At 44.4% G+C, this 16,710-nt stretch overlaps 1 protein-coding gene across 1 annotated transcript; it reads right to left on the bottom strand.

Annotated features, from left to right (window-relative positions):
• Positions 1–308: 308 nt before the first annotated feature.
• On the bottom strand, positions 309–9,413 carry GABARAPL1 (GABA type A receptor associated protein like 1). Its single transcript, XM_058023068.1, has 5 exons — positions 9,214–9,413; positions 5,510–5,588; positions 4,269–4,387; positions 2,859–2,920; positions 309–739 (listed from the first exon to the last, which is right to left on the bottom strand). The coding sequence occupies exons 1-5, from the start codon at positions 9,301–9,303 to the stop codon at positions 730–732; spliced, it is 360 nt and encodes a 119-aa protein (XP_057879051.1). The 5' UTR covers positions 9,304–9,413; the 3' UTR covers positions 309–729.
• Positions 9,414–16,710: the final 7,297 nt, after the last annotated feature.

Below are 16,710 nucleotides of genomic sequence, written 5' to 3'. Positions count from 1 at the left end.
CCATCACTGGCCCATCAAGGCCTTAAAATGGCAGAAAAATGCATCAGTGTATTCATTATGCATCTTAAGACTTTCTTACATCATGCAGGTCTAATTAAAAGTCCCACTAGTGGCATAGCAAGACACAGATAGGTGTGTATGTGACAATACCACCAAAAATAGGAGAGATGGGACTTGTCCTGGTAGACAGGAGAGAGTAAACCTGGGGTTGTGGGAAAAAGTAGCAGCAAAAGTTCTGGCAAAGTCATCCCTTCATTTACAAGCCCACATCAGGAAGAAATGCTAGTCACCCATTTTGGACCAATCTGTGATTTTCAAATGCATCTTTATTGATAAGTTGATTAAGCTCTAGTCTGAACTTTATTTTACAAGAACCTGCAGCTAACCAACACAAAAAAATTACCATCATTACCTTGTACAATACTAGCACAAAAACAGAAATGCCACAATTCAGTTGAAAGAACTGTAAAATAACTAAATTAAATCGTAAACTCTACACTAAACAAACAGTTGTGATTAGTCCCACATGTCATTTAAACCCAGCAGCGTGAGGGGAGGACTGAACACAAAACCAAGCACCCCAAATGCCAACTCTTTCTCCCCTGAGTGTGCTTAACCACGTGCTTGGCATGAACAAGTGGGACAGCAGCAGAGAGATGCACACCATCTGCCTGTGTCTTCTCTTTTATCCCAGAAAGCCTCCTGGGTCTGTCCTCTGCTTCAGAATATTCAGAGCTTCCTAAAACAAGAGATTGATGCAGATTTGCACCCAAAGGATGTGAAGAAAGCCTGGTAGTTGAAGGAGAGTGAGTCTAAAAGAGAGGACTGAGCAGTGCAGGCAGTGCAGTTATCCAAGTTGGCAGTAGGTACAACTCATCCAAACACATTTATTCCAGATGAACACAGGATGGAACAGCAAGCCTGAAGTTCAGGATGTAATACTGGGGATATTATGCCAACCACTTCATCTGCACCCTCATTTTCTGTCTGCATCCTCTGTGGTTCCTCCCTTCTCTCCCATTCTTCTGGTACTTCCCACCACACAGGCAGTAACCCTCCCACCCCACCACGCTGCCCTCCCTGACCTTCACATGGTTCTGCCAGTAACCCCCACCTGACACTCCCATCAGCTCTCCTGCCTCATGCACCTCCATGAAACAACAGTCAGAGAAGGCTGAAACCTGATTTCCTGTTCCCCACACTCAGAGGAACATCCATCTTGATTTCTCATTCCTGAGGAACACAGGGAATGGTGATCTAACTTTACAAGTAAGTAAATTGAGCAAACACCTTCAACTTAATTTGGAATTCACCTGTATTCTCCATCCTGCTTCTCTCTTTCTCCCTCTTGGTCCCTCTTTTAAATGTAGGAATGTTTACAGTAATTCAGGCCTACCTCTCTGATTTTTAGTTAAGACCCCAGAATTTTCCTGAAAGTCAGCTCACTCTCCAAGACCTATTCCTTCATCATAGTTACGGCAGTAATGGGAAAATCTGCTGTTCCTGCCACTGAGAAGAAACTGCTTTGGCATGACAGCATAAGGCTTGCACAGCATCTGACACCCTCCTAAGAACAACACTGGCTTAAAACAAAATAAGAAAAAAAATCTACAGATAATCTACTCCCTTTTCCCTTCAAGTCTAAAAGAACCTCTCTTGTGGCACAGAGAGGCACTGTTACCCAATCACAAAAAGCCAGCAGAACACACGTGGCAGTGACTGATTTCCTACGCTTGTGCACGTGGTGCAAGGGCTGTACAGGGAGGAGACATGGAAGGGAAGGTGAAACCCACAGGAACTCTGCAAATCTGCAGAAGACTGGTACAAGGACAACACTGATAGATAATTTTCTGTGTTCACCAAAAACGAGACCACTAGTAGTTAGTTGCCTTAATGCACAGCAAGGGTGACTAAAGTTAGGTATCAGGAAAAGCAATCTCACTTGTAGGCTAGCTAGGAACTGAACAGACAATCTCAGCAGCCTCCAGGATCTTCCTCAGTGAAGTTCAGTAAGAACAAGTTTGATGAGCAGCCATGGTGGGCATGTTTGGGATACTCAGTCCTGTCTCAGAGCTGGTATGGCCTCTTGAGGTCCTTTCTAGCCCTGTGCTTACGAGTTTATCAGTTGACTACACTGAAAAGAACAAAAGGGTCATTTTTCTGTCCAGCAGTTGCAATTAAAGCAACAAAGGAAAAAAAAAATTGCAGAATTTTTCCTTCCTTCCTTTCCCCAACCTTCATGTCACACGGCTGAGGAGTTCCCAGCCCTCAAGAGTAAGCCCTTCTAATACTGATGGAAATGATGGGAAACACAATACCCTCGGAACAATTCACAGGCAGTAGCTGGAGGGAGGACTGTCAGCACAGGACAGCCTTGTGTGGGCAGAGTGAAATATTTCACAGCTCACTGAATGGGGGCCGTGGACAAGACAGGACAAGGTCAGTGACAATACATGGCATGCCTTCTTCATCCAATGAAAGGGTTACATGAAAATGGCCATCCTGCCCAGTCACTCTCCTGGAGCTTCACTACACCGGCTTGTCTAGCAGCCTCCAGCACTAACTACTTCCAGCTGTGGCAAGAGAAGAATTGTGAACAGTGGAGTTCCCCCACCCCCCAGTGTGGAACCTCTCCTTACTCTTCAAGTTCACCCTGCCCCCCTACCCTGACTCCCCTCAATTTAAAAAATAATGGTGATAATTAATGCGTGGAAGCTGATGACATTGTGCATGGGGTTCACTTCCAGTTCTCTTTTTCTCTTCTCATGCATCCTCCTCCTGCCTCTCCAGCAACCCCCTCCCCGCCAATCCATTCCATCAGTCCATCCAGCCTGCATGCCTGGGGGGCTGCTGCTCACTTGCCATAGACGCTCTCGTCGCTGTAGGCCACATAGAGAAAATAGTCCTCCTCGTGGTTATCCTGCCAGGGGACAAAGGGACAAAGTGAGGAGCCAAAGCTGGGAACTCACTGCATGTGAGAAAGCTCAACCCAGAGATCATCATAACACAAGCAGGTAACTTCTCTTTCACTGCTCCTCTCCATTTACATTGAAGGCTTCGCTTCCCAAGACCAAAGAGAACTCTGGCCACAGCTCTGCTTCTACACACAGGCAGGACACATTTCTGTACACAGGGAATTTACTTGAAGAGCCACAGCCAGGCTGTGTTGCAAGCGTGCAACAGAAACAGCTCTGACTGTTCACCAGTATCTCAGCAGTGGTGTGGTCTTAAGATTGAGAGAGAGACTTGGAAGGATTTAACAAGTCAAAAATCACCTCTAGATGGTATTTTTAGTTTTTCAGAACACTCTGACAAGTGGCTGTATTTCTAAGTCCTGTTTTACATACGAGCAATAGAGCTGATATGTTAAGTGATTACACTGACACAAAAATTCTGTGGAGTGCCAGCAACAGAGATCTGACCTCAGCTCTGGACAGTCAGACACTTTCCTTCGACGTGGTCAGATTTGGAAAGCACCCTGCCTTGTGTTATCTTTTATTATCTCCATCAGTACCGAGACTGATGAAGTATCCAGTTACTGTCAAAAAGTGACAGACCAAACAAGGCTCACAGCACCACGCCAGAGCTCGTTTATTAAAACACCCAGCAGAAGGAGAAATCAAGGAGAAATCAATCCAGGCTGCAAGCCACCCATGATATAATGGCTATAGAGCTGAGAAATATGGGCTGTATATCCTGTATGTCTCTAAGATTGATCAAATAACACTGCTGAGTAGAAATAGCAGGCAGCAATGCTTGCAGCATCCTATGTAATCCTCATATGTAATCCTCACTTACAAACTACGAGCGAGGAAAAAGTAATTCTAGGCAAAGAAGAAGTGTTCCCCAAGAAAGTATTCGTAGACAAATGGATGTCCAGTGATACTGCCCCTTTTACTGGCTTTTTACTTACTTTTACTGGCCAAAAGGAAATCTCTTTCGTAGACACAGCAAAACCTATGTTCGCCACCCTCCCCAGCCCCAATCTGCAAAAAGGTAGTGGTTTATTTCAATACTCTGGTAAAGTAGTAGGAGCAATAGATCATTGCTGGGGCAAGTATTTGTCACAACCCTTTCAACAGCAAACAACCAGCTGATTGATAAGGCTCCCCAGACTCCTAAGTGGGGGATGGAACTCCCCTGACCAGGTGATGGGATACAGCTCAGGGTAAGAGGGATGTTCAGGCATCTGTGACCAAGCTGAAACCACTGACACTTCTGGACACTGCTCCCGCCAAGGAAAGGCAAGAGGAGAGGGCCAGGCTTACCTCATACAGCTGGCCCATAGTAGCACTGGTGGGAGGGATGGTGTTATTGACGAAGAAGAACAAAGCATCTTCCGGCCTCAGGTGGATCCGCTTTCGGATTAAGAAGTAGAATTGACCAACTGAAGAGGAACAAAGAATGCCTTTAGATGCAGAAGGAATGTTGCAGGGGTTTTTTTGTTGTTGTTGCTGTTTATTTCTGTAATGTAACCCTAACCATGACTGTTTTCTTTTGGTGGTGGAAGTCACATACTGTATATAAAAATTAGGGGAACATGAACAATGCAGGAAAAAAGCAAGAGAAGAAAGCAATAACTTCATGACTGTAACCACATGAGCAGCCAATCCACTCAGAGCTGGCAGTTTCTCAGGTGCACACCCCATGCCATGTCCCCTCTAAATCCACACTCCACCTACTATGGTATGAAATGCTCTACTGAGGGGAATTGGTGAGAAGACCTTTAACTAGCTTAACCTTGAAATCCTACAGATCAAAGACACCTTAGAGAATTTAGCCTTGTTGTAAATGGTTATATCATTCCTGAAAAAAAAATTCCTTACAATTTACTTGAACTATGTTGCACAAGAAAGTTTTTCACAGTCCATTAAATACTGCAAGAAGAAGAAATGCTGTTTCTTTAACTCATGTTCTTGTTCTTCTTCATGTTCTTAAATAAAAAAGAGATGTAATCACACTCAAGATCATCATGACCATTCAGAAAAAAGAATTCTGTAGCTATGACTACAACTATAGGGGTGGAAAAAGGATGGGACTATTGCAAGAACTTGTCTCCTCCTGCAACAAGAGTACAGCCTCTGGCAACTCTGCAGCTAGGTCATCATTGACTGGCCATGACACTGCCCATGATACACAATTTAGTCAGTCGTTGTCATGGCTAGAACTCAGCTGTGACACGCTGGCTAAGCCAGTGAGATACGTAAAAAGATCTCAGAGAATTCTGCATGTTGTAACCCAGGCTATAAGGTGTAAATATAACAAGGACAGCAGATAAATGAGATGTTGAGCCTGTCTGGATATTTTCTTTGCACTGATCAGAGAGTAAAAAACACTTCTTTTCCTTCCTTTCCCCAACCTTCATGTCTCACAGCTGAGGAGTTCCCAGCCCTTAGAGCAAGCCCTTCTAATACCGATGGAAATGATGGGAAACACAATACCCTCAGAACAAGGGTACTGTGTACCCTCTCACTGAAAATCAGGAAAGAAAGCAGGTAGGCATTATTACCTGTGAGGTCAGAAGGCACGAGATACTTTCTTTTGTCTAAGTCAGGTACTCTGGCTTTGGGTGCTTTTTCCACGATTACCTGGAAAGAGAGAGAGAGAAAGCAAGAAACAGATGATGAGTATCATAAACCAAAATGGTCCAAAAAGAGTCAGTGGATAAGGATATTACCATCTCATACCAGGCCTTTAGGTATATAATCTGTAATGAATACACAACATTAAAGAACACACAGGTGAGATGACTTAAAGAAGAAGAACAGGAGACAACCTAAAATCACTCCCAATAGCTGTGCTGGGAGCCCAGGCCTGCAGCAGTAAGCATGGTGAGTGAAAAAAAGAGTCCAGAACAGACATAAAAATAAACCATAATGGCTGAGGAAAAAAAATAATTAGGACACCCTGATGTTCCCAATTCAGGTTAATTTTGTGTGAAGAAGCTGTCAGGAGGCTAATACACAAACACAAGTAAGTTAAACTGTTTCCAGGTTACAGTTCCAAACTGCCTTGCACAAAATCAGCCCTACTCCCAGTAGTCCCACATCCTAATTTCTACTTTCACCAACACCAAGTGCTCTAGAATGAAGCAAAGAATTAAAGAGAAACTACAGCTCATTGCGGAATTTTTTAAAAAATCTCCAGTTCTTCAGGAGTTATCATGTACTCTGAAATTCATATCCTTTATTATCCATATTTCACATAGCTATGGAAATTTCCTTAGTCAAGTAAAGATACAATAATTAAAACCAGCCTACCATCTGGGCAACTCGACCCATTGAGATCTCTTGACAAAAATACCAGTTTCCTTATATTCTAACACAGAAAAATACAAAGCACAGCAGCTTTGAGATCAAACAGACCAAGAGGTCTTTCGCTAAAAGATAATTTTTGTTAGCAGAGCTAGGCAAAATATTTACCTCAGAAACAGGAATTATTCCAAAGTGACCTGATCTCCTTTTCCATTGAAACCTTTGGAACTACTGTGTTTGTGCAGAAAAAAAAAATGCAGGGTTTTTTTGTGAGATGTATTTTTGAACGGGTAAAAGACCCATTACATTTCAATTTACGTGGCTTGCTGTTCTGCAGAAGCCATTCTGACCACCCAAACTAAATCTAAAGCTGGATTTAGAACTTTTTATCTTTTTAATTCTGAACTTTTTATCTTTTTAATTCCCTTAGGCTTTATACTAGTAAATACTCCACCTGAAACACTGTGGGACTAATTTCTAAGGGTTCCATGCTCCCATTGTTCTTTGGCAACCCAAGTTAGCAAATGCAACTGTTGTGTAAGAGAAAAGGTTGAATTGCTGTGGACTAAGCCTTCTTTGGAAGCAAAACGATGTTGCCCCACCAGTGAGACACCACACCAGAACAAAATGTTATCCTGAGCTTGGTGTATTTTAGCCTGGACATGGTGCTGCGCTAACCTGAATCCTTCTAGAACCAAGTGAGTGTCTGCAAAATACCTCACACCAGAGAGGTACCAATTAGGACACATTTTCCCTGTGCTCCATTTCCATGTGGCCAGCACAGCCAAACCCCCTGAAATTTCCAGGTTTGATTTTAAAATAGAAACATGGTTGCCTCAGCTACTTCAAGATTTTCAAGTACCTAAGTTAGCATAAGGCACTCAGGCTCCTTCAGGCAGTCTGAGGTAGGACATGCATTTCTGTACAAGATGCAGCTGGTAAATGCTGTGAGGGAAGGACAGTACCACAGTCTCACTGAACAGCAACAGCACTTCTCACACCTTTTACCAGCACAGCCAAACAAAGCAGTTTTTAACACAGTAAACTGCAGTAGGGAGAAACCTTTAGTTCTTGCCTCCAATTAAAAAGACCTACTGACAAGCCAAACTGCTTGCTGTGACTACCCTAACTGAAGGTGGGGAGGTGGCGGGGAAGGAGGGGGCTTGTAGATTGATCATTAGATAATAAAGGAAAAGAAGTCATGCCTATGAGAACAAGGTGAGTGTTGGGGCTTATAATCCCCTAGGAAAGATTTAAATCAGATGACCACTGATTTAAGAGATGTTAGGAAACATCTCCCTCCTGCAAAAATGCACAGAAGGAATGGAGGTGCTCTGCTAATCTGACTGGCAACTGCAGTCAGTTTCCTGGATAATGCAGGTTGTTTCTTCTGAAGCACTAAACCCTTCACATACCTAAAAAACCTACAAGGAAAATCCTAAGGGCAGAATACAGAGTATCTATGTTTGAGCTGTTGCTGAGTGGTGACTGTGACAAGGCAGGGCAGTGAAATCTCATCAAAATGCTGAGATGTACCACGGCACTGCAGCGTAGGCAGCCAAAAGGATGACATCTTCAAGGATCCTGCTGTCAGGAAGGGCAGACACAGAAGTGATGTGAAGAACAGAGTGCTGCCTTCATTTCTTTGTATGCAGCTCTATCCTCTAAGAGGCTATCCCTAATAATTCATGTCTGGGCCTTGCCATGCATCATTCCAATGATCCTTAACTCCAGCACACCCTGTTATTCTGGTCCTAGTTTTCTTCACCAAGTTCTGCTGATGCCCCCCCTGTCTTGACCTCCTTTATCTCCTGCCAGACTGGGCCTCGTCCTGGGCTCCCCACAGGGTTCTTCCTGACACATTTGTCATGGCCTGCTGTGCAATCTGCCACGTTAATCCTCAATTTACACTGGCCGACCTACAGAGCTCTCATCATAAATGCCCAACCCCACACACTTCAAGCTGCATGCTCAACCTATGCTATGCCAGGCCTCCCAAAACCAGAGAGAACAAAGCCACCCAAATACTGACTTCCAAACACTTTTTCAAGTCTATTTGAGGGTCCCTCCCAAGATAAAACATGCTGTTAGCCTGCAGGGAAAACATGGAGTGTAACTGTTCCCCCTCTGACATTAGTTTTACACGGTGATCCCAGTTTTTTTGAATGCAGTACACCTGTGCAGTAAATCTAGGGCAGACCTCTCCAGTGGGGATAGAAAAAAAAGAATACTTGCAAAATGTTTATTAAAAAGGAAAAAACACTCCACACTTAATTAGATTTGTCATTTTTTTTTTTCATCCCAATAATTATTCGGAATTACGAAGCCAGAAGTTTCCCACAGGCACTCCAAAGGGGCCTAAGAATGAGGAAGCAAAATTTAGCTAGATGACCTTGCATTCCAAGTGACATTTTCTCCACAGAATGATTAAACAGGAGGGCAAAAGGGCTGAGAAGTATCATGTTTTTGCTCATGCAAAGGAAAAGAGCGAGGCTATATCGAAAAGACATGCCAAACTGAAGTAAAAATAAAAATAACAGGGACGTATGAGATGACCCGGATGCAGACCATGTTTAGTATGAAGAGCACCCGGTTAGCCCACTCACTGATCTCCATTTTCACAGAAACAAGGGTGAGCTCCTTCCCCACTCACTCCCACGCATGCCAGAAAAAGATCAGCAGCGTTCCCACTGGAGTTACTGCGGCTCCCAGGGGAAAAGGTGTATTCCACCCCCCACCCACACCGCAGCCCTCCGCGCATCATAAATAGCCCCAGCTTCGCACTAAGGAGAAAAGCAGCCGGGGATTTGAATCAGAGCAGCGAGATCACCATCATCTGCACTAAACTCATTTCTTTCGCCTTCAAAAGAAGGCGAGCAGCAGCCGACGGCCGGCACGGAAAACAAAGGCGGCCGAGCCCGGGCTCGCAGCCATGGCCGCCCTGGCAGCGCGCACTCACGGGGACTCTGTCGGGGTATTTCTTCCGGATCTTCTCCCCTTCTTTTTTCCTGTACTCGAACGGGTGGTCTTCCTTGTACTGGAACTTCATGGCGCCGGGCTGTCCCTCCGCTCGCGGCTGCGGCTGCTGCTGCTGCTGCGCTGCCTCCGCCCCGGCCGCGCTGCGCACAGAGCTCCGCCCGGCCCCGCCGCGCTCCGGCCGCTCCCGCCCCGCGCGGAGCCGCCCGACACAGCGCCGCTCTGACGTCACGGACAGGCACCGCCCCGGCCCCCCGAGGGGTGACGTCACGCGGAGGGGCCCCTGCCGCCGAGCCGAGCCGTGACGTCACGAGGAGGCGCCCCCCGAGCCGCGCCGCGCTCTGACGTCACGGGGAGATGCCCCCCGAGCCGAATCGCGCTCTGACGTCACGAGGAGATGCCCCCCGAGCCGAGTCGCGCTCTGACGTCACGGGGAGGCGCCGCGGTGCCCGGGATGGGGAGAGGTGAGGGCACAGGGAAGGGCGCGTCCCGTTCGTGCACAGATTTATTGCCCGGCAATGCGTAAACAAACAAACAAACTAATAAATATTTAAAAAACAAACTAATAAATATTTTAAAACTATATTTATTTTTTTTTTAGCTTAAAGGCAGCAGAGCGCCGCCCGCCCTCCGCAGCGTGACTCAGGGTTATGAACACGGCCCCAGCCGTAGCGGGGCACCGCACCCGCCCCGGGGGGACGCGGCTCGGGGCTCCCCGGCGAGGCCCGAATGCCCCCGCTGGTCCGAGTGAATGTCACCTGCGCTCTCCGCGGCTGCCGGGTGTGACACGCACACACAAACAAGATTGTTTGTTCTCGGACCGTGCCCGTGGCTGCTGGGTCGGGGCTGCTGCCTTGTTCGTGGCATGTCGGTGGCAGAAAGCGTGCCATGTGATGTGTCACACCAGATGCGTGCTGCAAACAGCAGACACCTTTAGTGTCAGCAGACGTTTAGGTCTGCAGACAAGCCAAAACAACGAGCCAGTTTCGGCCCAGTTACTCAGCTGGCACATACTGTTTTTATGTGTAAAATATCTGGGTTTTTTTCCCCTAGGAGTAGATCACTCACAATTATTCACTGATCAGCAGAAGAGCAGGTATTAATGAATGGCTCAGCATGCTCAAATCAGGATAAAAATCAATTGCTGCTACTCTAGGGACAATGAGTTGGATTGTGTTTAATTATTTCTTCTTTGCATACTTTACCTACAGGAAGCCGAATTTTGCCAAGGCTGATTTTCTATCTGTGCAGGTGTTTTAGCTGTAGCAGAATATGAGTGGAACAGCCAGATGCATAAGGTGATTCTCCATGGCCCCACCAAAGGCAGAGGTAAAAGACACACATTTCCTAATTCAACCCTGTGTCTTGCCTGAGGATGAACAGGGGCAGGAAAAGGTGTGTTGGGGTGTGATTTTTCTCACCTGAATCATGACACCTACTTTTGGGTGGCTGAAGTGTGTCTGCAATAAACTCTGGCAGGTCCTTTACTTTCTGAGCTTTTATTTCTGGTACCTTTTTTATACCAAATACTTTTATTTAGTACGGGGTAGTGTGACCTCCTGCTAATGGTCAGTTCCAGCAGGTGCTTACCCAAATCTCCTAAGGATCAAGCAGCTCTCATTGGGAATGCCACCAGCCAGTGTGTCCCAGCCCTCACTATTTGTGTGCCTCAGGTTTGTACAGGAAGCACCATCAACACGTTTCTGTCTGTCCTAGGACATGTAAACATTCTCCCGTGGTTGCCAGGTCAGAGGAGATCAAGGGGTGAGTCAGAAGGAAGGAATTATTTTTTGCACTCCCATAGCAAATTAGCTTGGATTGAAGGAACCCCAGGGTTTTGACCCAAGGAAAATTCTGGTTTCATGGCATTAAACTTTTATATAAGGCCTGTGGTTGGCTCCTTGCTTCCTAACTGCCTGCAGCACAGCAGCTGCTGAGGTGTGCTGAAGGTCTGTAGTGATGCAGCTTCCTCAAGCACAAAAGAGAGGAAGGTTTCTAGCCTGTTTCATCTAAGCCACCAACATATTCTGGCAATTAAAACAGACTGATCTCAAGCTCCTCTTTTCCTGTGAATTGAATTAAAAATTATTATTTTTATCCCCAGGACTGCTCCCAAGGCAGCTAAGGTAACACCTGGTTTTAGTTTCTCATGACAAATCAGAGAGGGTTTTTTTCCAGGTTTTTTTCCTGTTCTGATGCAAAGACCTGGCCCTGTGAGCAGATTGCTAGGTGACTTCTCCTCACTGAAGCCTCTCCCTCCCTGATGTGCAGCCCCAAGACTCGCTCCTCCTGCTTCCCCACTTTGTGCGGCACTGAATTCCCAGCTCTCTCCTTCAGCCTCAATAATAAGAATAACGTCACTGGCAAAGCAGGCAGGAAGATGATACATGCAGAAGCAGTGACAAACACCTAAACATCTGACTTAGGGTTGTTAAAATGTCAGCCCATGGGCATGTGACAAACCCCACGTTCTGCATTCGTTTGCCAGAGGGAGGAACTGGAAATGGTGTTGGCTAATTTTCCTCCCCTGGACTGCCAGCACAAAGTGCTCCTTCAATATATTGTCAAAACAATATATTTTTTCTTAACCTAGAGTATCAGCACAGCTCTGAGCACGTATGTGCTGCTGTCTGCAGGTCATGTGGGTACATTCTACAAGGGATTTCCCAAGTGTTGCCAATGCTGCTGCCATAGGAGCAGGAGACAAAAATATTTGCACAGAGCCTGGGGGCAGGGTTTGCAGCCTGTGCCGTACAGTCCTCCTGCTCATAACTCTGGTCTCCCTTGCATATTTATTTCATTATTACCTCCCCCTGGGGAATTTATACCTCTACAGACTGATTTTTTTTAAATTTTTTTTTTTTTAACTTTAAGTGTGGACTCTGCATATCAAAGTCTCTTTGGTCAGAAAATTTGTGCTTTGTGGTCTGAATGGTGATTAAACCACAGATGGCATACCTGAGGGGCACTCATGCTTCTGATCTGCTTGCTGCCACCCATGGCACAGTCCCTGCCTGGTGTCTCTGCTGTATCCCTCGTGACTGGTCACCAGTTTCTCTTGGCACTGGATCTGTAGCACCGTCAGAGCCAGTATGGGCACATTGGTCTTGGATGAGGGCACAGGGTTAGTCACTCCCAGTAAACAATGTCTAATTGTGCAAATGTTTTCCTTTCCTCTAGGAAAGCATTCTGTATTGTGCATGCTGGGCTGCTGCCTTGCTGCTCTATTTTCTACAATTTCTTAATTTTTTTTGAATTTAAAAAAGCTGCTCTTTCTTACCACGCTTCTTGTATGGCCCAGCTTCAGCTAAAGTTGCTTAAAGGCATACAAATGATGTTCTGAGGAGATTAAGGGACACAATCACAGTTGGTGCATGATCAAATGCAGCAGCAAAGGACAACAGCCCAGACTCGCAATGCAGAGTTTGAGATCCATTTGTTCCAGCCAGTGACTGGGAGTGGCCTCTTGGGGAGGGGCATCATTGTTCCTGTGAAAACAAAGGAGTGACAGCAACAGTGGGGCCAGTGGGATGTTTCTGAAAACCGGTTTTCTCAAGTACTCCGTGTTTTAGGGGAACCTAAGGGTGGCACTGTTACCAAACAAGTTCATATTTCTTTTAAAAGGAGCCTGTGCAGCAGTGTGGGGAGGGAATTGCTTTAAGGAGATTTAATCCATGAACTGGGTAACAGACAGAGAGAGCTATGGGTGATGCTCATGTGTTAGAAAAACAAATTACAAATTTAGGGACTGATGTGCTTCAGTGCTCTTCGACCAGAGAGAGAAATTTGTTGTTGAGACCTGGACACAAGGAACGCAGAATTTATAATCAAAGACACATACAGAAACTGGAGATGAAGGAGAAAGTAACAAAGACAATTACTGAGATTCTCTTTATCTGGGAAAAAGAAATAAATAATAAAAAGACTAAAAATGTGGATTAATTTGCATTAGAAGCAATAAATAAATAACAATAGGTGATAGAATACTATTTAATGAAGATAACTCTGTAGCTTGTAAACCAATGAACACTGATTTCTTTGTTTGCTCAAATGTATAAATCGTTATAGGTTTGATAGCTGGCATGTTCTATGGAGCTATCCCCATGTACCCTAACACTGAATAAAGTTATGTTGACTTTCTACCCTAACAAACAGGTTAAAGAGTTTATTTCCCAGCTTTTGGTGCCAGTTTCTGGTACCCCAGATAGGACAAAGAGGTGCCAACTCAGTGAACCAGAGGAATCATCAGCACTCCAGTGCACATAAAAATATTTTCAGGGAGATCTTCCTGTTTCCTGGTCTGGTGAGTAGATCACTGCCCTTTCTGGGAAAAAGAATACAACATTACTTAAGGTACTTTATTTGAAGGTATTTTTCCTGCCCATAAGTTGCACTAATAGAAAGTTCGCAGTGTGAGGCTCAGAGGTTTTTGGGAAAGGTTCTAAAAAGTTGTGAAAGATTGTAAGAAGTTATAGAAAACTTGTAAAAGGTTTTAAAAGTGCTAAAAGGTTTTTCCTAAGATGGTAAGTATGGGAGTGGGGCTATCTTCACAGCTCCCACAAGAAGGGATCCCAAAGGGTTCCCCTTTGGGCTGTGTCCTAAGGAACTGGAAAAGGTTGAGGGTTTGGGAGGGATGAACCTCTGACATGAAAACAACTTGTTGAATATTGTAATCATTGGTGGCCAATACATAAACGTAATGGTTGTGAAAAGTGACCAGTTAATGGTTGTTAAAAGTGACTGCAAATTACAAACACCATTTTGTAAAGAATGCTGTTTTGTAAAAGGAAGGCAATGGACCACCTGCCCTATGCTGGTTTGGGGTTTTTTTTTTTTTTTTTTTTTTTTTTTTTTTTTTTTTTTTTTTGGTGTAGTTTTTTTTTTTGTTTTTTTTTTTTTGTTTTTTTTTTTTTTTTTTTTTTTTAATTGAGTTGTGGAATAATCCTGATTAGTGGAAGGAATGTATGCATGTGCCTAGAGATCTGATGGTGTGAGCATTAGGAGAGAAGGGATGGGAAGCCACTCAAAGGTGCTGCTCTGGCTGCAGTCCAGGCTGCATCCCCAGTGTCAAGCATGTGGCTGCAGGCTCCTGTGGCACAATGAGCTCGGTGAGTTTGTGCAGCTCAGCACTGGGGCTGCTCAGGGAGCATCATGTGGAAAGGCTTCACCTCAGACCTGGACTTGTGCTTTAGGATATTTACTGTTTCACAAGGACAAAGGAGTTCAGTCCAGGAAGGAAAAGAGGCTGTCTGTCCAGTCCTGAGCCCCTTTTTAAGAGAGAGCTGAGCCTGACTGCAGGAAGGGCTTTCAGGAACTGAAAGATGCTTTAATGTCTGCTCCTGCACTGGGACTTCTGGGACTACTGGGCTTTCTAGGCAGAATTGCTGCCCTGTAGAGCAGAGTCACCATCACGTGTTAAATGCCAGGACAGCTCTGGGTTTGCAGGCAGGACGAGCTGGATGTTCCCCCTGGAAAGCACTGTGAAGATTTCCAGGGAGTTTCTGGGCTTGACAGTACTTGACATATGTTCCGCAGACTCAAATGTCTCGGCTTGCTTCAGGCTTTTACTGTGGAGTAAACAAGAGCCTTCCAGGAAATGTTCTGCAGCTTGGTGCAGCCAGGCCTGCACAGCACTTCAGAGAGCAGCTGATAAACGAGGTCACTGCAACAGGTGTTCCACAAGCAGTTATAATTATTATTATTTCAAGGCCAGGCTGGACAGGGCTCTGAGCAACCTGGTCTAGCCAAAGGTGTCCCTGCCCATGGCAGGGGGGTTGGAACTCAATGATTTTTAAGGTCCCCTCCAATCCAAACCATTCTACAATTCTAAGACTGAAGAAAGGTGTAATAGCAGAAGGGACATAAACTTGTATGACACTTTACTTATTCCATTCCAGTTTATCACTTGCTAATGATACAGTTAATAATAACTAGACAACTTAGGAAGAAGTTTGTGACCTCAAAATCAAGACCCTCATTAAATTCCTTTAAATACAAAATTTTGGTGACTGGTCAAGGTCTGGGGCATCATCAAAGATGTTTTGGTTGTTTAATTTAGCTTCATTCTATCCCTGAAACTAATTTATCAACCTTCTCTAAATTTTTTTGTGGTTGTAATCTCAACAGCAGTTCAGTTCCTAAACATATTTGGGACCTAGTTCTAGTAGTTGGACCTTGTCCAACATTGTCCTTGTTCTTCTTATCTACAAAATAACTGTATTTTCTGTATTTCACAGGAAAAGAGACCAGCATATTAATTAAAGTGGGAATTTGGGTACTTCAGTGGGAAGGGCCATGCAGGCATTTCAAAAAGATGTGACCTATAACTTCATATCAACATAAACATATACATGCAATTTATTCATAGCTGAATGAATCACCATGTGATAATTAGTCTTGTGCTGCTGTAATGTTTTCAGGTGCTGAATCCAGGGTAGACACAACACTGATGTGGTTCAACACTCTCACCTTCTCCTGACAGCCTAGTCCAAGGTTTTACAGATGGGCCATACCTATGTTCATCCAGTTTCATTAATATTTCTGCATGGTTCAGCATATTTGTATTGACCAGGAGAGACTCACAAATTATTCAGTCTGAGAAATGTTTTGCGTGTTTTAAATGGTCTTACTTCAATTGATCTGGTTTTGACAGCAACATTAGGAATTAATAAATGATACTATATGAAATGCATTGAAAATATGATTGAGCTTTATTTCAGAGGTAGTGTTCTTGCTCCTCCCCTTGTTTGATCTGTTGGTACATATATAATATTTTTTAATTCAAATATAAGAGCTTGTGACTACCATTTCAGAATTGCTATACATCCCATTTAGAACCAGACTCTGTTCATTCTGTGTATCCTGCAGGGCATTAAGGGCACACTGTGTACATCATACTGTCTGTATCTATGCTGTCTTTCATTTACAAGCAGATTGTTTCCTTTTTTAATAATTTTTTATATTTACTATAAATGATTGGCAATTTCCAGAAGTTCGATGTTAATATTGGGTTGCAATAGACCTTTGCAAATGTCTTTTTTTTTTGTCCTTTTTCCTTTTTTTCTGTTTTTTTTTGGTTTTTTTTTTTTTTTCTGTTTTGAAGATCTCTTGCCATCCTGAGGAAACTTAGGCTAAAGGCAAGAGGAATGAGACTGCATCTGCAGGCACCCTGCAGATCACTAGCCTACAAAATGGCTCAGCACCCTGATCCTGCTGCCTGCTTATTCGTGCAAAGTGTGATTCTACTGTTGTGTGCATGTAATGAATGGGCTTGGAGATTGCAAATTATCTGAAGGAGGTGTCAAAGAGAGCCATTAGACTATGCTAGATCTGAAAATATTTTGAATTTTAGTTGCTTAACCCCCCCCTTCTCAATTGACTAAGGAAATTAATCTGAAATTCTGAAAGCCCTGCCCACCTGAATTAGTCTCTGCGTGCAGCTATCCTGTGTTTTTTGCTATCAGGTGAAAGCAGACATCCA

This window comes from Melospiza georgiana, chromosome 4, assembly GCF_028018845.1.
Source record: "Melospiza georgiana isolate bMelGeo1 chromosome 4, bMelGeo1.pri, whole genome shotgun sequence".
Taxonomy (NCBI): domain Eukaryota; kingdom Metazoa; phylum Chordata; class Aves; order Passeriformes; family Passerellidae; genus Melospiza; species Melospiza georgiana.
Note: the sequence above shows the minus strand (reverse complement) of the source record. Positions and strands in the feature narration are given on the sequence as shown.